The sequence below is a fragment of the Lycium ferocissimum genome, chromosome 5 (assembly GCF_029784015.1).
Source record: "Lycium ferocissimum isolate CSIRO_LF1 chromosome 5, AGI_CSIRO_Lferr_CH_V1, whole genome shotgun sequence".
NCBI classification, from domain to species: Eukaryota; Viridiplantae; Streptophyta; class Magnoliopsida; order Solanales; family Solanaceae; genus Lycium; species Lycium ferocissimum.
Genome location: NC_081346.1, coordinates 22,577,694 through 22,600,499, shown reverse-complemented (window position 1 = coordinate 22,600,499; position 22,806 = coordinate 22,577,694). Strand labels below are relative to the sequence as shown.

The 22,806-nt window shown below is 33.4% G+C and overlaps 2 protein-coding genes across 11 annotated transcripts in view; one reads left to right on the top strand and one right to left on the bottom strand.

Annotated features, from left to right (window-relative positions):
- Window positions 1–2,290: 2,290 nt before the first annotated feature.
- The window catches only part of LOC132056517 (glutaminyl-peptide cyclotransferase-like), a 36,794-nt gene continuing 16,278 nt past the window's right edge, over window positions 2,291–22,806 (bottom strand). The window contains exons 2-12 of the mRNA XM_059448752.1: window positions 8,528–8,800; window positions 6,932–6,988; window positions 6,779–6,814; window positions 6,348–6,412; window positions 5,553–5,616; window positions 4,497–4,614; window positions 4,298–4,395; window positions 2,929–2,999; window positions 2,787–2,814; window positions 2,644–2,698; window positions 2,291–2,553 (exon numbers count right to left, since the gene is read on the bottom strand). Of these exons, the coding sequence (XP_059304735.1) occupies window positions 2,441–2,553; window positions 2,644–2,698; window positions 2,787–2,814; window positions 2,929–2,999; window positions 4,298–4,395; window positions 4,497–4,614; window positions 5,553–5,616; window positions 6,348–6,412; window positions 6,779–6,814; window positions 6,932–6,988; window positions 8,528–8,797 (975 nt within the window). The 5' untranslated portion in view covers window positions 8,798–8,800 and the 3' untranslated portion in view covers window positions 2,291–2,440. The remainder of the gene's footprint in view (window positions 2,554–2,643; window positions 2,699–2,786; window positions 2,815–2,928; window positions 3,000–4,297; window positions 4,396–4,496; window positions 4,615–5,552; window positions 5,617–6,347; window positions 6,413–6,778; window positions 6,815–6,931; window positions 6,989–8,527; window positions 8,801–22,806) is intronic.
- On the top strand, window positions 15,285–19,163 carry LOC132056516 (F-box/kelch-repeat protein At3g23880-like). Of its 10 annotated transcripts, none has more exons than XR_009414806.1 (3): window positions 15,285–16,655; window positions 18,170–18,291; window positions 18,370–19,163. XR_009414806.1 is itself a non-coding variant. In XM_059448751.1 (2 exons), the coding sequence occupies exon 1, from the start codon at window positions 15,398–15,400 to the stop codon at window positions 16,607–16,609; it is 1,212 nt and encodes a 403-aa protein (XP_059304734.1). In that variant the 5' UTR covers window positions 15,286–15,397; the 3' UTR covers window positions 16,610–16,655; window positions 18,370–19,163. The 10 variants fall into 10 exon arrangements, 1 of the variants encoding a protein (XP_059304734.1); XR_009414805.1 differs by lacking the exon at window positions 18,170–18,291 and adding an exon at window positions 16,816–17,404; XR_009414802.1 differs by lacking the exon at window positions 18,170–18,291 and adding an exon at window positions 16,792–17,404.

Here is a 22,806-nt window from a genome sequence, read left to right as displayed (position 1 = left end):
TGTTTAGGAGAATGCAAAAGTGGAGAAAGAATTCAAAGAAACAAGTTTAAAGAATTTATTAACAGTGAAAGAGTTTGAGTTCAACTAAAACTCTACCGTTTTGTAATTCAAATTTTGTGATAATTAGACAACAAAACTGAGACATCCTTATTTTGCGGGAGATCTTCAAACAAAAACAAACCATCTCTCGAACAATTTGTTGCTATTTGTAACTATGTTTTGATGGGAGGTATTCCCAACAGAATAATCATTTTCCAATTAAATCTTGATGAAGCTGCCATTTTTTTTTCCTTTGCTTTTATAACTGCACCCATTATTATGCCCTCCGTCCATTTTTACTTGTCATATATAATAAAAATAGATGTACACTTTTACTTGTCCAGTTTAGAAAATCAAGAAATAATCTATCATTTCATACCTATTTTGCCTTATTATTAATTATTAGGTTGGAAACTTCGAAGAATTATTAGTAACTGCACAACTTTTAAGGTATGTTCGATCAATTTAAATCATTATATGAGAGGTATGTTCGATCAATTTAAATCATTATATGAGAGGTATGTTCGATCAATTTAAATCATTATATGACTTAATAATCATTAGGGGTGATATAGTAAAATTATCATTATATTTATGGCTTATTGAGGGGTGTGTCAAGTCAATACATAACAAGTAAATATGTACAGAGGGAATATCTTGCAAGAGCTCGAGTGGTCAAACTAAAAGTCTACTTTTTTGTTTTTGGTTTCCCACTAGTGTACCGCACCAACATTGGAGCCCGACTATATCTAGATTCACACCGTGTAGGACCCCATTCGGGAGGAAGCGCCTCCTACTTCCATACCCAGGGCTCGAACCCGAGACCTCTGGTTAAGGGAGGAGCAGCCCCATCTGCTGCACCACATCCTTTGAGGCTTTCTTTCTTTTCTACTTGAGCTGCACTTTAGACCATATATTAATTGAGTGGAGTAGCTACAATTTACTTCTCTTCTGGGCATGAAATTAAATGGTAAAATTACTCAAATGACTACCTTATGATAGTTTCCTATCATTTATAGTTATCCTTTTAAATGTTACCATTTGTAGCTATGTTTTCTCAAATTAAGATATTTTTTCGGATGTATTTGATGCGTGTAAATTCATAGAAACACAATAAAAAAGAAAACATATCCCTTGATTTTAGGCCATAACGGTGGGATCATTTAATTAGTTATTAATTGGTATTTTTTTACCATACTCTTCCACAAAATCAAATTTTAGATTTCTTTTCCATAACCGTTTTCTATTGCTTCATCCAATCTTCAACATTAAAACGTAAAAAATCAAAAATTCAAAATTTGAAAACATTCAACAGCCAATGTATTTGAAGTTTTCAATATTGATTTCGTTTTTTATTTACCCACATATTTGATAGCATAACTAATGTATTTGAAGTTTCCAATCAAACTCCATGTATGTTATATTAAATATCATGTTTTGTGTGAGTAACAATTTGCATCACCCATGTATTTAGTGGTAATATATTTGAAGTTTTCAATATTGATTTTATTTACCCATGTATTTGATAGCATAACTAATGTATTTGAAGTTTCCAATCAAATCCCATGTATTTTATATTAAATCTCATGTATTTGTGTGATTAACAATTTGCATCACCCATGTATTTAATGGGATTAATTTTAACAAAATACATAAATATATAGAAAACTTACTATGTATTTGCATCACCCCATGTATTTGAAACTAGATGAACTGATGGAATTAATTTGAATAAAGGACACAAATATATAGAAAAACTTACAAAAATACACCACCAACCACAACAATTGGTAGTTATATCATAAAACATACACAAATACATATATTTTTCATCTTCTCAAAACCCTAAAAAACTTTCTCAAAACCTTAAAAAACTTGTTGATTGATGAGAATCGAAGTGAAATTTTTGCAGAAAGGGGAAGAGAGGAAGAAGACGACTATTTCACTGAGCATTCACAGATTCTTTCCTTTTTAAATAGGTAAGAATTTATGAAAAAGGAGATAGAATGGTAATATATATTATTAAGTGATTAATATTGTTACCATTAAAAGGGGATATGGGATTGGGGTGACTAATTTTTAAGTGTATTTGTGAATGGTAATTGAAAGTCACTGTGTAGCTATAATAATTAAATTAGAAAAGTATTTAGTTATTATTAGTAATTAAAATAAAAGGTAGTTATTATCATTAATTATGTATTAGAAGTAGCTATAACGCGTAAGAATTCCAAATTAAATAGGTAAAAGGCCCACAGAAAGGAAGTACATGTACAAAATCTTGCGTGTAGACAAAGAAGTACATCTCTAAAATCTGCATGTGATTCTCTCTCCTCTCTGGACACAAAATTTGATAAAATAACAGAACAATTCAGAATTTGCAAAAGACTATCCACTGTAGGGATCATGAAAATGGAAATGCCGGGGGCATGCAGATCTGCTTGATGTCTCCATTGAATGGTGTCTTCAAGGGGTGCAACTTAATTTCATAAAGCTTCGGCCACCATTTGCCTGTGACTGAATAAAGAAACAATTCGGCTTAATGATATTTCCTCATTATGGTACGCTTGTTACTAAAGAACAATAGAATTATATGATGGAGCTCACCAAAAAGACGGTCACCATCCCTATCCCATGCTATCCCATTCAGGACATCAATTTGCTGCAGAAAAGGTTAAGTGTCAAAGAAAATGTTCAAAAGGTCCAAGTAAACATTATAAACAGAACCTAAAGCAGTTACTAACACTGACCTTTTTCAAATTGGGTAGCAATCCTTCTCTGCATAAGAAATAGAAGCTGATGTGTCATTTCACTCTAAATCCAACTTTTTGAAGGAGTAATAAATTTCCAAATACTGGAATGATGCTACTAGGAAAGAATCGATAGAAGAACCTCAAATTGTGGAGGAGAATCCATCCAAGAACTGAGCCATCTGTGTGTGATATCCTAGCTATACAGTCAGTCTGCAGAGGAAGGCTGACATTGCGTCAGAATTAACCCTACACCACGCTTAAGTTGTAAAAGAAATTATCCTGGTTCGGGCTTCATGAATCAAACAGAAGATATTGTACAATGATGTTTACCAGCACTGATATTGTTGTCAAAGGCAGAAATCCCAAGAAAAAAAAAAAAGGAAAAAAAAGCACAAAAATTTGCTAGGACTTGAGCACAAAGCACAGTTAATACACGTACTTTAGTGAAGAAAGGCATAAATACAGAAATAACTATAAATACAAAGAATAATTATACATACAAAGGAGTTGGAAACAATTCAGTGAATTATATGAAACAGAAAGCCTTGTCAAACAAGCTCAAAAATCACTTTTTATAACTCTAACCAAATTCAAAACCATTTTAAATACCTGATTCAGCTTTGAATCTCCAATTCAAATTTACTGACTAGTTTTTCGTATACTGAACTTCTATTTTTTTAATTCCTAATCACTAAATTATTTTTTTATTAACAACAAATCGTTTTGCTAATTTATACCTAATGTCTTGTGCCATCTTCGAGTAAGAGCCTATGGACACTCAGACAAATACTTAAGTGCTTGGTTTCTAAACTGAAGTGCCACCTTAGCGAGTTCAGTGCCACACTCTTCATGACAGTGCAAGCCATGATTGTTCAGGCTCATGCATTAGCGCTTTGGGGCACTCACTGAAGTTCTGTCTTAGTGATGTGAAATGTTGCCTACAAGAACACCAGGGTTTAAGGATGTCTCGAATGATCCTTTTTTATAATGATCTGAAGTGATTTTTTAACAACATTGAGAACTTATATACTCGAAAAATATCCTCCATCATTTTGGTTGCTCGTGTTATTAAAGAAAGCTCCTTATTAAACATAGAAATCGAGGAAACCACTACTGGTAAATCAAAGAACATCAATTGATCCAAGCTCAGTGATAAGGTAAAATATCCAGAACTCATGTATTAAGTTCAGACAAAGAAGTCATTGTTTAGTCTTAGCAATGATGCCTTGTAGCCTGTTAGTATAATTACAAGGTACTAGAAAGGGATTTGTGCATAATCACTCACACTAGCAGAACAAGCAAAAATGCAGTTTAATTTTCAGGAAGAATCTCAAGATGCTCTGCTGCGTAGTTAGAAAGAAAAAAAACCCAGATTCTGCCTAATACCTTTCTCAGATTCATGTTGGATAACTATGTTGGTATGCAACTTATGACTTCACGAGAAGAGTGTGATGTATAATAAGAAATCAATCTTTCTAAAGAGGAAGTTGGGGAGAACAAGTCCATACCATCCAAACATTTGCCCAAACTTCGTCATAAACATACTCTAGTTCATTGAGTCTGTGTACTTCATCACCTTGATAATTTACAATTTGTTTTTTAACTACTGCAAGAATGAGAAAAACAAAAAGCATAAGAACAAAAGAAAACATTCTTATATGAAGAATAAAGCATTTGAATCATAATTTGACCTTCAGATGACAAAACCTTTCATAGTTTGAGGGTCAATATGATATAGTGTAGAAGATCCATCACTCCCAAAAAGGACTTTCCCATCAGTTGCCAATCCCCAACCATCAGGCATACCATGGCGAAACTTCTCAAACTGAAGAAATTGCAAGTTTGTAACTGTAAGAATTACAGAGTAGGAGGGAGGGAAAAGAAAGAAATACCGAGTACATATCAATACAAGTAGATCTTTCTACCACAAAAATACTAGCATTTCTAGCCCCACAATACCAAATGGGCAAGGATTAATACACAGCATTTTTCTGCGTCACATAATTGCAGTTTATGTTGTATAGAAGACTTCGGACTAAAAGTCGAGCATCACATTCTGGAAATGGTGATCTTTCTGTTCAAGCAGCTGGAATACAGAAGACGACTGAAATCAAATGAAACCGGCTCTAAGTTTACACAAGCAGAAGCAAATTGAAGTTGAGTTTTTGGAGTTCTTTTTCCAGTTTGAAATATACACTTGAAGAAAAGTCAAAACCTTGAAAATAAGATGAAGTTGCCTACCATTATCATATCATTGTTAAGCATTATCAGCAGTCAAAAAATAAAACAGAATAATTGATCATAGATTAACTGTATAGAGATGGTCATCAAATAAACTGCATTCAGATGCTCTATTAGTGAGTAGAGACAACTCAGAAAAGGTCTCAACTAACAGAGAAACCGGTCAAAGGATATATCCAGAGCAGCCAAAGATAAATAAGTTTTTACCAATATCATTCTATTAGCCAAAATAGAAGTTTCCGTTAACATGCTGTTATACTCAATGGCATTATGATACCATCTTTAAGTTTTTCACCATTTTGGCCATGACTTCAGAGTCAGAAAGTTGGGATTTGGCGAATGAGATCAAATTAAAATGATCAATACAGGAAAATCTCCTTTTTCCAATGAGAGAATTTGAAATAAACATCATAAAACATTACCAGATCAACAGGACTTCATCTGAGAAAGTCTAGCCACTACTAACATTAATAGCACAAAATTGCAAAAAACATTGAACAAATACTAAAGCACACAACATACTTTGCTCAGATTATGCCGATCATATATGTAACCAGTACTCTGCCGCCAAGTTATTTGAATCAACCTACAAAATACATTAAGATTACTACATAAGATGATAGGACCACCTTTTTTCGCCCAAAAAGAAAAAGACAACAACAGCTGCACAAAGAAATACTGAATTTGAGAATATACCATGCAGAAAAGGGGTCAAAACTCTTCTTCAATCTAAGTTATATCACCATTCGGAAGCATAGTAAGTACTACCCCAATCAAAGGAGTTTCAGAAGTCCTTCAGATTTGAGGAGATTATCAACTTATTTAGCAGAATAAGACATAATCATGCAGAAATACCAAGAGGACGACAAATAAATTCCTCCTAAACCCCACACGTAGCGGGCCGGGGGGGCAGCCATGGGGAGGAGAGGAGCCATAAAAGCATAGTTTCAATAATAGGGATCACAGGTTCAGGTAAATTATAAAAGAAGTAGTCAGAAGCTTAAAAGGGCCTACATCATGTGGGCAACAAAAACATGTTCGTTTTTTTAAATCAGTTAAAAGAATCATATTCATCAGCATCATATTTTCCGAGACTGTATGTTCCCCATAAGTGTCATTTACATTCTGTATAGCTTATAACTAATGGTAACCAATATTTGTTTTGGGAAAAGAGCGAATTGCGTATGTCCCACGTGAGTTTCTTCACTTGTTGAATCAAGGAAATTAAAAGCATTCTTCCCACTCTTTTATAGAATAAGTAAGCAAAAACCTATCATCAGCTGAATGAAGTAAAACCATTTAATTCAGATCACTAACCTATCACCGAGAAGAGTTAAGCCCTCCCCAAAGTCAGAGTACTGCATTTTCTGAATGGCCTTAACCTGTGAATGCCAGAAAGAAAAAGGTTGAGTAATATACCAACTACATCTGCAACTGAGCTGGAAGGAAAAGAATTATCTGTTGCACTTATCAATATTAATATCATGGGAAAACTTGCATAAATAAAAACATTAGTACTTCAAAAATTATCATATGGTGGGATGTTTCTAATCCTTAATAGGGAATAAGATTCTTCATTCATTGCTTCTTCTTGTGCATTATGTTTTCATCCTTTTATCTTGTTTTCAAACTTTTAAATCGTTCTTTTTAAATCCTCATTCTGAACATAATAATTGAAATGGGACAAGAATTTATCTAAACTAATTTATTTCACAACATATTTCACCCAAAGCATCTAGGCCAATTACCTCGCCAGTCTGCAGAGTGACTTTCCGAACAGATGACTGTAGTCAAATATTATAAACATTATCAGTTGTGAACCCAAAAAAAATATTCTGGTAAACCAAGAATTCCTAAGAAATAATCAATTGGAGTCAACTATAGAACCGAGGGAAACTCACAGCCCCATTCATCCCAGTAGATTCAAATAGGGTGTCATTTTCTACATACAGCAGTCCCTGCAAAAAAATGTTCAGTATTATTATATGGAAAAAGAACAAGTAATCAATAACTTATCAAAAGTAAAGGCACCATCTGATTAATACTACAACTGGCCCCTACTTTGGGACTCTAAACAGAATGGAATAGGATAAATGTAGTAAACATATAATATTTCAGGTCCATCACCAAGCAAAGCAGCTTAAAAACTCAGCAGCAAGCAACGAGAGGGAGAATTTTGATATCAAATAGCACCATCCACGAATTACAATCATATTACAAAAATAGTTGAGATCTTACCATTTGAAAGCTCATACTGTGAAGAAAACTCATTTTGTCTTTGTTCAATTAGATTTTCGCACAGTAAATATTAAGCATGTTTAAAAAATTAGACAGAACAGTATCACCTACGATTACACATAAATCCATCATTATAGTTGATCAAGGTGAACGAAAAACAGTATCCATATCTGTTGACGGTGAATGAGTATCCCACTAGAGAGAATATTGGGCCTATAGTCATTTCATTCAGAAACGTTTAGGAAAAAGAACAATCAAAGTTGAACGGACACAAGCTAAGCCATGGAGAAAGGCCCCTTTTTAGATAGTCATCTATCTAAAATGCACCCTTTAGTAGAAAATTCACACATCCACTGCAGTCATCAGATAACATCTTAATATTCAATTCTTATTGTCAGTTTGCTGAAACTTTCTAGCAGTTGGTGATGTTTATTGTAAATGCAGCCAAAGAACTGATAATTATTTCAATTTAAAAGGATGATCCAATATGAAAATGCCAGATACTTGTAATGTTGCTAAGTGCAAGATTGGCTCTCATTACATCCGTAGAGAAATGAGAATTGGTAACCCAGTCTGTCCTATAACATAAGCCAGGGTATATCTGTTTGAACTGTGTAAACCTCATCTTCTTCTTTTTTTAGCTTGAATGGTACTCCGGCTGTCCCAATTTATGTGGCACACTTTCCTTTTTAGGTTGTCATAAAAAGAATGTCACTTTTCTATATTTAGAAACAAGTTAACTTTATGAGATGATTTACAGCCACACAATTATCTAAATCTTGTTTTGAACCTCAAATATTAAAAGTCTTCCTTTCTTTCTTAAACTTCGTGCCTAGTCAAACAGTGTCACATAAATTAGGACAGAAGGAATATTCAGTAATTACAAGTAAGAAAATTAAGCAATATCCTGGCTCTTTCTTGAAAGGGAGCCTTGGCGTAACTAGTAAAGTTGCTGCTATGTGACCAGGAGGTCACGTGTTCGAGCCGTGGAAACAGCTCTTGTATGAATGCAGGTAAGGCTAGTACAATGGACCTTGTGGTCCGGCCCTTGCCCTGACCCACGCATAACGGGACGTTAGCGCATCAGGCTACCCTTTTTATCCTAGTCAATCTTACACTACCAAAATTCCAAATTAGACTTATCTTTGTCTCTAATGCGGATGAATTTCTAATTACAAAAATTAAATGCAAGAGGCACTAGAATCCAAATATAAAGCTAGAGGATCAACTGAAATAAATACAAGTGAATTAAAATGAACCTGAGTGAACGCATCAGGATCGTGAGGGAACTCATTGACCACTTCAACAGTGTAAAGTTGATTGGACGGTACATCTGATCGAGACACGCCTTCGTTTCTCGATGAAGTGTTGAGAAAAACTATGAAACAAACAACTAGGACAAAAAATACAAGGAGAGAGATCTTTTTATAATGGAGAAGAAAAGGAGATGGATTAGGCATTGATGAAGGTTGTTGAGGATTTAATCGCCTAGTAGTACTAGATTTCTTTCTCATTTTTGCGCCCGGCATGTGATCGATAAACGACGACGTTCATGGATTCCTCCGAGAAGGGCACGCAGGGGCCGGCAGATTAACGTGGCTAGTCTAAGTAGAAAGGCGTGCTCCAATGTCGATTGACAAATTTGACTTTCAACCTAAACAGCATAACATCACATAAGTACCTTGTAGTTTTTAATTAGGTTAACTATACTAAACACCTTTTATTATGATTTTGTTACGGATAAATCCCTTGTATTTTAGAATTAAGCATTTACTTACACCTCTATATTATAAAAATCTTGTACTTACACCCTCATGGTGTTATTCCTTTTTTGAAAAAATTTAAAAACTTTTATGTAATAAAAATCGTACACAAATGAAACTTCATCTAACTAAGTTTTTTTAAACATAATTTTGAAGCAAGAACTAAATGAAAAAGGGAACTTTTATATATAATAAATAGTATAATTAAATAAAACTTACAAATTTAAAGTTCAAGAAAGTTATTACTAATAGTTGGTATATCTTATTAAATAATCTATGCTCATTTTCCTATTTAGTTACGGATATACATCATAGAGAGCGTAAGTGTAGAATTTTCATAGTACAGGTAGTGTAAGTGGTTGATTTTAAAGTACAAGGGGTCTATTTGTAACTAAGTCATAGTATGGGAGGTGTTTAGTGTAGTTTACCCTTTTATCTATGAAAAAATAGATTAAATTGATAATTTTCCCATAAGGAAATATTCTGGGTCTATTCTTTTTCTCTTTTTTTTTTTTTTTTGGTTCCAAATTTTGTGTCTATTCAAACTTTCATGTACAAAAAAAGACTGTCTAAGTATGCGTTTTTCACAGACAATGAAAAATTGAATAGATCCAAAATATACTAACGGATAAATTTGAACAATTTTGTCTATAACTAATTTTTTCTTTTCATACATAAAATCTTTATCAGTTCTGTAATGAAATAAGTAAATTGTTATTTTGAGTAAGCGGGGGAAGGGGTGCAGTAAGTAATAGAGAATCTTCAAAGAACTTTCATCTTCAATAAGAATTTCAATAACATTACTATGTGAAAGATTCCTACCATCACCAGAAAAGCCAAAAAGACATCAAAATCTATCATGAACGAATTTCTGACACTTCGGATGGAGCAAACCGTGCCTATTCAATAGTAATTTGTATATCTTGTTTGAATAGATAACTAAACTTTTTAGTTTTCTAATAGTAATATTTAAAAAAATTGTACTATTAAATCAAATTCTTACTCCATCCTAATTATATTGTGTAAAATTTTGCAATGTAAAAATATTGTGGGTTTGTTTGATTAACTCGTGACTTCTTAGATCCAGAATACATGAATTAATCACTGATTGTTTTGCCATCCCAATCAGTGAATCACTAAAATTCATTTTTAATAGAATCTTTTGCATTCACAAGCTCCATCATTCCCATCACTTCATATTTAATGGTTAGGTCCGAATTCTACGATAAAACTCATAATAAAATTGATTCTTGAGTCAATCTTCTCAGTCTTTCTTAGCTTGAAGTATTGATTTTTCTTCTATTTTTATAATAAACATATCTCTTTCCTAGGTTTATAGAGGCATCGGTGAAGGTTCATACTTCATACAGGCAATTAATTTATTTGAAATTGAGGACAAGGTTTATGAATACGCGCAAAAGCTTTTTAAAAATTTAATTTGGAAGTGTTTAATAGGAAAAAATTATCATGTGTTCAAGTGCACAATTGGAACATACTGTAGTTCAAGTGTCTAAATAAAAATTACTAGCAAGTTTAAGGGATTGTCAATTTATTCCGCTTTAATTAAAGATTAGTACGAAATGAAAAAAAAATCGAAGAGATGTTCTCGCTAAACTTAAGATTTTAATTTAAAACTCAAATGTACAATACACCGTTTCAAGAAACTTCAACCAGAAATCTCAGTCATCCTTATATAAAATTTCATCTTTGTCGGAAAAACGTCAAGTTGAATCATATGACGATAGGTGATGCCAGTGGTCTTTGTGACAGAGTCAGCTTTAGCAAATATCGATAATGTGTAGAAAGCAATAGATGGCTTTCTGCAACTATCAGGATATTCTAAATAGCCATCAGTATTCGCTGCACAACTTCTCACATCATTATTTTGTCGTTGTCCTCCTCAGCTGCTAATGGTGATTCGATGATTCATCCGCTGCTAACGTTGTGTTTCAGCTCTTCTCGACCAATTGTCATTGTTCAATATCTCATATTTATTTTTGGCATAAAATGGGACCCCTCAAACTTTCTATGTTGACGTGGAGAACATGAGTTATGGGATAATGGACACTAAAGTGAAAAATAGTATGAAATTATAGTATTCTCTGTGAAATATTTTTCCTCACAAATTCTGGCCTGGGATATATGATCTGTTGGCCTTTCAAGACCAAGTTGGACATGTTAGTACAAGATTGCATAAGGAAGTCATTTTTGCATATATGAAGGGCATCATGTATTAGTCGATCGAAAGTATTGTACATGACTATTATATGTGTTGTATTTATTTAGCAAAGACGACGCGTTTCATTCGGTTGTTTTCTACCTAAATTCCAACCATGTAAGTTAAATTGCCTTACTAAAAATACATATTCGGTTCTACAGGAGGATTTTTGTGATGGACAAATCATTGGAAGTGCTGAGAGTTGTCACAATTTTCACTTTGGTCGCACCAGCCAGTAGCTCACCGTAGAAGAATTCATGCCCCTCTCTGCAAAAGAACTGTATTGACAATTTGAGGACTGCATAACTAGAATTATTTTACTAGAACTTATTTTAATAGTATCATGTTTGGCAATACTAGAGTTTCAGCTTTCAAATTGTTAATGCAGTCCTTTTGCAGAGGGGGTAAGAATTATTTTGCATCGCCATTAGCTGATGGAGTCAAAGTGGAAGTTCTGCCAAGAGTCAGCACTTTCAATGATCTGTCCATCACAAAAGTCCTCTTGCAAAACTGGATAGATATTTTTTAGTAAGGTAATTTAACTTATATGCTTAGACTTTGAGCAAGAAACAAACAAATGAAATAAGCCTTTACTAAATAAATATAGCACATATCAATGTCATCAACAATACTTTCGATCGACTAATACTTGATGCACTTCATATTTGCAAAAATGACTTCCCTGCTCAATCTTGTACTAACATATCCAACTTGGTTTTGAAAGGCCAACAAATCATGTACGGCATACCAGAATTTGTGAGAGAAAATGCAACTAATAATAAAATTTTCATACTATTTTTCTCCTTGTTTTTCCATTATTACGCCATAACTCATGTTCCCCACTCAACACAAAAATGCTCTATTTATAGGATTTTACTTCAATAAGGGAAAACTTGGACTTTTTTTAAACAGGAAAAACCTAAGACTTGATTTAACTTTGATTTATATGCCTTTTCTACAAATGCTTTATTGATGTATCGAACTGATCGATGTAGCATTATCATTCAATTTTCTTTTTATTCTTACAAAGTCTTAGGCTAATCATATCCTTTTTACTCTCTTTTCACTTCACGGTGTGAGAATATTTCTTTGTAGTTTTGGGATTATGAAGCTTTATCTCAAAATGTTTTTCTAAGACCCCAAAGATATATTATTCAGACTAATCAATCTAAGATGGTCATATCTATGGTTGCAGGCTATTTCTGGAGAACTTCATTTGTCATTATGAAATATGAACTGGCAAAGTTATCAGAATAAAGGAAAAGAAGCGGACTTGCTTCCATGGTTGATAGGTAGTATACATGTCGGTGATTCTCTGCAAAGCTCTATTTCCTACATTTTGCAATATTGCTCTAATTTTTTATTTAACATATTATTTCACTTCCTTGTCTATCATTTGTAGCATAAAGAAAGAAGTAATACATGTTCCAATGAACCTCTATAATTCATAGGCATATACATTGCGTTTATTGTTCATTTGTTCCCTCTTAAGACTAGAAAAAGAGCTTGCTTGGCCAGATTTCTCCTAGAGTGTTGTAGCAGTTGCATCTCCAAGTTTGATGACATTCTTCAAAAAATGATTGACCTGCTTCTTTTAAGAAAGCATTATTATTTTAAATGTCCAACTAATGTGAAAATGAATTTATGTTCAACTGACTTTCTATACAAGTAAAAAGTCATCGAAAGATAAAACTACGTAGTTGTATTTAGTGACTGGAGTGAGTTACTTTATGTTTTTAGAGATGCTAAACTGTTGAAAAAATAGATGGTTATAACTTATAAGAGTTTATAGAGGTTACTGCCTGAGTTTAGATGATTAATATATGAGGTGGAAAAGTTAGAGATCTACTATTGAGTGCCTATCATATCAGATAAAACAACTCTGTTTAAAAGTAAGTCTAATAAGTTTTGCAGCTTGAATTACAAGCTTGTGAACATTTTGGTAGAAGCGACCTAAAATGTATAATATGCAACTATTATAATTAGCTAAGAAAAACTTGTATACTGTTGCGTCACCCAAAATTAATGCTTACTAGGTAGAGATTAAGGAATTGCAAGTAAAAGTACTATAAAAGTTACAAGGAACCCATGTGAAGAACGCATGCCTTTGATTTGCTTCATGATCTTCTTTTCGAATATCAGCCACAGGTAGGTAAACCTGTAGTGAAGAACTCCAACTCGATTTTACAGAGTCTTTTCAAAATGTGAAATCGCGTTTAACTTGCTCTATTAGTTTAATACGGAGGACTTTTTATTGATACCATTTTTAGTTTGATAACTAGCTTCTATAGACCATCTCTATTGGTTGTGGCACATGTTTATTCTTAAGAATGACTTAATGCAGGCACATAGGCATTTTGCATTGATGGTGATCAATCATTAAAGGGTAAAAAGATTGATTGCGCTGATTTGGATAGTTTTTTATCGTTCAGATAATTTAGATTTACAAGTAAATCAATGTGTTGTCTTCTTTAAGTTGTTTAATTTCCAATATTTTTTGCCTTAACCATATATGGAAAATTCATGCATATTTGATGTGATTATCACTTGTACTGTAGGTATGTTAATTGTGATACCAACAATTTTTGTCTTAAACCGTATGGGGTCAATTTGTGCATACTGGATGTGAATATCAGTTGTAGTACTGAATCAAGTATGTTAACCGTGTTGGTGGAACTTTGTAAAGTTGCACTGTCTTTTGTACGTAGATGTATACAGTAGTATTTGAATAAGTATATAATTTTGCACAACTAAATTTATAATAAACATAACAAAAAGACAAGAAAAGATATAAGAGTATACAAAGTGAACTTTTATCCATTCTAGGAAAGATTTTACGGTCATTGGACCAATCATTCTTCAAAGCTCAATTATAAAATGAGATTGCTTCTGATCCTTATATTGGGATATATTATTTCCTGGTGCAGTAAAAATCTATTAGCTCACTCAGTTTTTGACTGTAGATTTCTCCTGCACATTATTCTTTAACTATGCACAATCTGTTTGGAGAGAAAATTCAAGGACTGAAGGAAATGTTCAAATGATAGATGCAGATAATAGTGGACATATACGCTAGAAGAACTGGAAAAGAGTTTAGAAAGAGTCGGTGCCAATCTGAAGAATTCAGGAAATAGATAGTATAATGCAAGTTGTAAGTAAGTGATATCGTTATGCTTCTCATTTGGATTTGAACTGCTTTGAAACTTTACAGGTTGCTCCGTCACGCGATAAAAGTTCAATTGTTTCATCCTCAAGTTAAAAGGTGTCCATCACACAAATTGGGATTTTCCAGACAAAAGATAAAAATGAGCTTGCATTAACTTTTAAAGACACATTTAGTTTCCACAATCTCAAGTTTGTAATTATTACTAGAGTAAGGTTTACATGAAACACATTTAATTTGTATATGTTACCATAATTCAATCACTGACTGTTATAACGGAGTAATGTCCTCATACGCTGTTCACCTACCTTTTACGAGAACTTCACCTAAATTTATATAACCAAACTAATCATGTTAGGCCCATGCATAGCACGGGCTTCGGTTGCTAGTAATCCCTTTAGTGTAATCTTAGAATTATGGTTTGTTCGTTCAATTTTTGATTATTATCCCACCTCTTATATGGAATATATAATAGATAATAAATCCATAATTTTGACATAGATTTTATCCTAATCTTAGTTAAAATAAATTAAATCTGTAACTGGGGGAAACCCTAATTGCTATAACCAAACGACACATTTTTTTTTTTTTTTTTTGGGGATATTTTCGAAATTATACAACTTTTAAGAATAGCTCAATATATAATACTACAACATTATAGCTGGGGGGAAAAACATTTTACATAATGTATTAATCTTATATAAATGTGTGTAATAGTGTATGAAAGATGTTTATACATAAATATAGACGAAATCGAGTGTTTGTACACAAAGTATAAACTACGTGGCGTAAATATTTTCAAAAATAAACATATAGCGTGAAATTTTCCCTTTTGTTTTTCTTAAATAAATATGCCAAGTGGGTCACTTGCAAAATATTTTAGAAAAAAGAGGGGAAGAAGTGTAAGTAGTTTATTTGGGTACCTTCTGCGGAAAAACATCAAAACCTGGGACTCTTCTCCGAGAGCTCAAATTGTGCAGGCGAAATGGAATCTGAGGGAGATTTCTCCCATCTGCACCCAAAGCGTAACAAACCTACTAACCATGCTTCCACTTCAATTCAAGAATCAAGCTTAAAAATCCCTGTTCTGCCAGAAGAACTCATCACTGAAATACTTTTAAACCTACCAGTAAAATCCCTTTTGCAATTCAGGTGTGTTTCAAAATCTTGGCTTTCTTTAATCTCTAGTCCTAAATTTGTCAAGACCCATCTCAGTTTATGTGCTAATAACAAGGCCTGCACCTACCATAGACTTATCTTGTCATTGGTTCAACCAGTCACTACCTATTCCCTTATTTATGATCTTATGGACTTTTCCCTTGGTACTTTACTTTATGACTCTGTTACTAGGGCATTTGACTTGGATTATCCTATGAAAGGCCCCCACAAGTCTTTTGACGTTGTGGGTTCTGTCAATGGGTTGATTTGTTTTACTTTTGACCAAAAAGACTTATTTCTCTGGAACCCATCAATTAGGAAGTTCAAGAAATTGCCTGATTTTATTCCTAAATTGAATTTTCGTTACTGTGTCATGTATGGTTTTGGATATGATGAGGTTCATGATGATTACAAGGTAGTGGCTGTTTCCCGGACTTCGAGTTATGATATTTCACATCAAGTTGAAGTTGAAGTCAAAATATATAGTGTAAATAGTGATTCTTGGAGAAGTACCCATGATTTCAATAATGGGAGGAAACTCATTAAGTGGGGTATGTCTGTGAATGGGAAGCTTCATTGGGCTAGTACTACTTCTCACAAGTTTGATTCTTATAATGTTTGGTCTATCCAATCTATTGATTTGGCTGATGGGAAATTGGGAAAGGTGGATAAACCCTGCTATGGAGAAGGAGATTTTGATCTTGAAATGTGCCTGGGAGTGTTGGGAAGTGATCTTTCTGTGTTTTGTAGTTATCAGAGAACTCAAACCGATGTGTGGGTTATGAAGGAGTATGGGATTAAAGAATCTTGGACAAAGATGTGTATCATCAAGTATCCTAATTATCTTGTGGGGAATCTGCTCTGTCCACCCTTTTGCATGTCAAGTGAAGGTGAAATTTTATTTGAGCATGGATTAACTTTCATAATTTACAATCCAAAGGATGACTCGTTCAGATACCCTACACTTACGAACTGTGATTCCTTTTATTGGGAGAACATGTACATTGAAAGCCTAGTTTGGCCCATTTTTACAGAATGAACTAAAGATGCATCAACAACGATAGCTTTGCAGACGAAGACAATTAGTAAGAGTTCTCTATACATTTCTCTCAAGTGCTGTTAAATTTTGTTTCTATTGTCAAATATAGCACAAGTCACTGCATTTTTTAACCCTATCTGCCTGGAAATTTTCTTACTCTTTTATCCTTTTTGCTTCATGAGACAACAATTTTTTTGCAAGAACAGTTATTGGGTGGAGGTGCTTGGTGTCTTCATCGACAAACTAAATTGCAGTCAACTTTGTTTCTCTTCTTGACCAGTATTTTAAGGGGGATGTAGTGCCTCTAAACAGAGTAAGAACAAAGAGCACCTGGGACATGGAAATCATGGCAGGTGAATGCGCCAATAATGCCTGATTGTAGTCCTTGCCAGGGTTTCTGTTTGATCTAGGGGGCTTCTCCAATAATCTTCATTAGGTGAAAAGCTGATAGGGGTAAAGGAGGATACACAGGAATTACGGAACAACGGTTAAGATCTGATGTAGCATCTAGTTTTGGTACTTTTCTCCTGCACTAATACTGGTGTTTTCCTGGCTAGCTATGTATTTCTCTTTAGGTCTATGTTCTCATTGTTCTGCTTATGTGGCCAATCAAAGGTTGAATATCTTCCACGTAGACAGTGATGTTGACATAAGCAATGGTACGTTGCAACGATAGAGCAATTTAGGAAGCGAGTTTAGCTGTTGTGATCATGAGAGTGCGGTGGGAGTACCATGGACAGGGCAGTGTAGGAGAAAAAGATATGGAGATGAACCGAAGGTCTTGTCTGGTTTAAAGTAAATAAGATCCAAACTTTTGTCATCTTTGTTATTTAACTACAGTTCTTCCTAAAATAGGAAATTCTTATATCATGTTTAGAATATGTTTACTCTTCTTTTATGAACTTTTTTACATGATGTTCTGTATTCCACAATATTAAAGTTAAAATAATTAGGCACCAAGTGAGAGATGAAAACCCTTGTTTAAAGCATTTCAAGTGGTAACTCCTACTCATATGCATCAACTATCTGTCATGATTTTGAAAATTTGACTTTAGTCTATGTAGCCAAGCGATAACAAGGAAATATAGCTAATCCTTGTAAGAAACAACGCTAAAAGTTTGATACACATGCAAAGACTATTATTGCGTTTCAATTTATTAATTTGCGTCCTTTGTGAGGCATTAAACTGAGGAAGCCAGGGAGAATTGCAGGCCAAGGAAACTTATTTTGAACAGTATGAAGGAGAAAATGGAAAAGAAGTTAAAAAAAAAAAAAAAAAAAAAAAAGCCGAAAAGGGAAAGAAACCAGAAGGTTTGTGTTTGAAAATCCTTGTGAGTTGCTTTGTTAAATTTTAAGTTTTATGTACTACCGAACTTTCAAGAAGTGAATACAAATGTTTGGAATAACTAATTTACCCCTTTCTGACTACACGGATCAAAATGACGAAGCATGGGGTTTTCCTATTTTTCAGTGTTCACTGTGATGTACTAATGTTATTTCCATGTGCATTGAGCAAGACATACCTCCGTGGGCTAATTGCATATCACATTTTATTTGTAGCTTGAAGTCAAGTTTTTTCCAGTCGAAACGTTGAACAAGCTTCGCAATCACTTGAATATTATATGTAGTTTCATATTGAGATTGATCTACTAGAGGTAACTGACTTAAATCGAAAACAAAAGGTAAAAGAAGTGTGTCAGAGTAACGACAACATACACTTCTCCAATTTGCTTGATTACATATAAGTGCTATTCATGCAGGTTGCCGAAATTGAAACAGAGAAAAGACACAAATTGTTAAAACTGCATTGGAGTAGATGAAGTAGAGTGGTGGATATGAAGGTCAATTAAAGGGCAATCCCACTAGTTAGAAAACAATTACTTCTTCAGTACTGCTTTAAAGTGGGAAGACACAAGTTATATCATCGGTCTGTGCTTCTTGTGGTATACATCAGTTAGAACTTAGAAGAGACCTCATGTTCCTTGCTGGTTTTTGGTTCCAGTATGAACATATGCCATTTAGGCACAATGTATCACTTATGGTTAGCTGAAGGAAACTTTATTTTAGTTTTTAATGATAATACTTTATTTTAACATCTTTAATTTAAATATTGATGTTTCTTGTTGAAGATGTTCTATAGGTTTAATTGCTGTTTGTTTGTTAAATTATATTAAAGTATGTATTAACTCTACTCCAATTATATAAAAAATCTTTCAAAAATATTGTTACAATTTATAACCCCGCGAGGGGAAAACAAACTAAAACAGTTCCTTAAGTATAGATATATGTATTTTGCTGACTGATGCGGTTGAGATGAAAGACTACAGGTCTAGTGGGGAGCTCTTACAACATAACTGTGAAGCTTCTTGCAGAAAGGCTAAAGGCTGTGATCGATCAATTGGTGCCAAAAAATCAGATGGCTTTCATTAAATGTAGACAAATAGTGAGTTGGTTCTAATAAGTTTATGTGTAACTTAAACATTGAGAACGTGTACAATCCTGTGAATTGGGTTTTTCTTTTTAATATGCTGAAGTAGATGGGCCTTGGAGACAAGTGAATTAGATGGATACATTTCTATGCATCAACTGTTGAATTCTCTAATAATTAATAGCTAACCCACACGGGCTTTTTTCCTGCTCACAGAGGCTTAAGGTAACGAGATTTGCTATCTCCTCTCCTTTTTATGTTGGTTATGGAAGCTTTGAGTAAGATTGATAAACAATCAGTAGGTGTGTTTGGTATGACGGAAAATGTTTTCTGAAAAATATTCTCCTATTTTCCCTTGTTTGATTGCACTATCTTGGAAAAAAAATTCCTCAAAATATGAGAAAAATTTTTCCTTAAAAATTTGATGAAAAAAAATCGAGAGAAGGAGATAAATGTTAATTAAGGCATAATTCTTTTCTTAAAAAATATTTGCATCAAATCTAAAGGATTACTCCCTCTGTTTCAATTTATGTGATATACTTTCTTTTTTAGTCTGTTCCAAAAAGAATGATACATTTTTATATTTAGAAAAAAAAAAAAACTTAAAACTTTTCATTTTACCCTTAATGAAATAATTTACAGCCACACAAATATCTATGCTTGTTTTAAACCACAAGTTTCAAAATTCTTCTTTTTTTCTTAAACTCGTGCCAGTAAATCTATATCACATAAATTGGAACGGACGGAGTATAAAATAAGTCTTCTAAGTAAACTTTATCATAATTAATTATTTATCACTTTATAGTGAACTTTATTTTGTATGGAATTATAAATTTTGAGTTTACTTTTTTATTTTATTAGAGTTAAATTATATAAAGTTAAACTCTTTAATTATTTTGAAGTGATAAGCGACCTTAATCCAATAGTTGTCCTGCTCATATACAAACTTCCAAGTCACGTCAAGGGTTTAATCCTAATTGTAGAATGAAAATAATACATAACTTTTCTTTCTTAATAGGTGGTTGTAACGCTTGAAGGCCCTCCGTGTAGGTGTCCCTAATCTTCTGAATTTAAAGCATCACGAGTCATTTTAAATTTTGTACTCAAAGCTTCTTGGGTTTTCATAATCTTTTGAATCACTAGTTAACAATACAAAAATTTATTATACGGCCATAAATATATTTAAGGTCACTTTTAGAAAGAAAGAAAAAATGAAACACTTACTTTAAACTTCAGTGTGATATCAAGCACCCTAGTACCCAATCATGCACGTTTCAGTGGATACATATATAGCCCCTAACTAGGGGTGTACATGAACCGGGTTGGTTCGGGTTTTTTAAAGATCAAACTAAACCAATTGTATCGGATTTTTAAATCTATAAACCAAACCAACAAAAGTCGGAGTTTTCAACCTCGGGTTTTCTCGATTTTTTCGGGTTGGTCGGGTTTTTCGGATTTTTTCCGGTAAAGTCTTCATACAAAACATATAACTTGTACTTCAAATATTTATTTAGTCCTAGTAAGATATGACTATCTAATTAAGATATTTATTAAGAAAATAACACAAAATGTGAGATGAGAGATGACATTGTACTAAAATATTCAACGAAAAAAATTAATGGAATTGCATAAAATAAAATAATCATAATCTAAAAGTACTAAGTCATGCTACATTAAATACGACTAATTTATAAGGCATGTAGAAAATGATCATAATCTAAAAGTATTAAGTCATGCTAAAATAAGTACGGCTAATAAGTATTAATTACAGGACTAGCTATTGAAAAAAATAAAATTAAGTTATGTATTTTCACTTTCTAAACTAATATAAAACTAAAAAATAGATATCAACATTATTGTCATTCCAGTGTTAGATATGAATTACTTTTGTTAGCATTAGTATTGATTTGATTTTTGTTGAGTTTTATTTGAGTTACTAATATCATTGGGCTATAAACTTATTGGACCATTCAAAATTCTAATTCCGAGCTTGAAATAATATGTTAAAAAACAAAAAACTATGAAAAAGTTAAAGCAACATTTATAAATTACATTATATATAAATATTTTGATGTATAAAATATGTTTGAAATTTTATAAATGTAATGTCGGGTTGGTTTGATTCGGTTTGACTTTTTTTTTTTAGTTAAAACCAAATCAAACCAATACTGTTCGGGTTTTTCTTTTTTAAACCAAACCAATTCAAACCAAACCACTAGTCGGGTTTTTTTCTCGATTTGGTTCGAATTATCGGTTTGGTGCAGTTTGTCGGTTTGCTTTGTACACCCCTACCCATAACCTTAGCACTAATTTTCGCTTAGATACGTTAACTAAGACTTGTACCTATTAAATACAAGAATTCAAGTCAAATTGTACCTGTTTAGATTTAGAATACCTGATTGACAATCACTCACAAAACTATAATGTGTGACTCCTGAATGCAATGACAAGACACAAAAGAAGAATCAATAGTGACACATGAAAATTAAAAGCACTCGCTTCTAGTTTCTTTTTTCTTCAGACTCTCCCCTCCCATCCCTTCTCGTCGTATCAGTCACCAAATCTATGTTTTCTATGATGATGCATTAAGCTCAGACTTTAGGTCGAGAAGCTTTTCTATGCCAATGAAGTAGTAGTTGTTACAACAATGGGAATCGATGATGACGCAGCCGGAAGCGCAAACAAATTTCATTCTAGAGATTCCCTCGGTATAGACCACAACTTTAGATTCATGGTCATGCATTCGATGATCTAAGGTTATAGTTCATCAAGAGGGTTTTCAGTGATGTAAAGAAAATTGGAGGACAAGTTTTAGATATTATTAAAATAGTTGAGGATGTTTTCTCCCTCAGAGAAAACTTCTCACTATAATTGAGGAATCTAAGAAGGCACACACCTCAAGTTCGATTAATTTTCTCAAACATTTGAATGACGTGATCACCACACCATTCAAGCCTGCTCGCCCATTTTCACCCCAATACCACTGAATTTCCACTTTCACCAAGCAACAAATCACCCTTATTTTCCCATTAAAACCTAGTTCTCTCTCTATTTTTCTTTATTTAGAAAGATCACCATAATTCCCCAAAGTTCCATCCCTTTGCAAGCACCAACACATCCATCACTGTGTGTATCGCCTTAAAATGGTCGATATGATGGTAGGGTTGGTGGCAGAGAGAGAGCGAGGTTGAAGGAGAAGAAAGAAACTGATTGGTGATGTTTATTGTAGTGCAGCAAAGGAACTGATAGTTGTTCCCATTGAAACTATAATCTGATATGAAGACACCAGATACTTGTACTGTTGCTAAGGGAAAGGCTAGAGAAATAAGAATTCTGAACTCAGCCTGTCCTGCAACACGCATTTGATTGGAGAAGTTAGGTTTCTCTTTATGTCTTCGTTATTGTAAGCCACGGTACGTGCTGTCGACTGTATAAACCTCATCTTAATTTGCTTGAAATGATATTCAGTAATTACAGAAAGATCAAAGAACAATATGCGTTCAGGTACATTAGCAAATGGTTCCGTACTGGTCGGCATAACCTTAGCAAAGTATGTTGTTTAGGCTTTAATATTTGTTAAAGTACTGGTTAAGTGCTTCTTCACATCCGTTTCTTCTTTTCCCGAACTGCTTTGAATTATTTTTTCTTGAGCCGAGAGGATCTATCGAAAACAGTCTCTCTACCTCATAAGGTATGGGTTAAGGTCTGCGTACACTCTACCCTCCCCAGACCCCACTTGTGAGATTACACTGGGTTTGTTGTTGTGTTA

Bases quoted from the DNA above. Each gene is read 5' to 3' on its own strand.
- LOC132056516 (XM_059448751.1), top strand. From the start codon at position 15,398: ATGGAATCTGAGGGAGATTTCTCCCATCTGCACCCAAAGCGTAACAAA.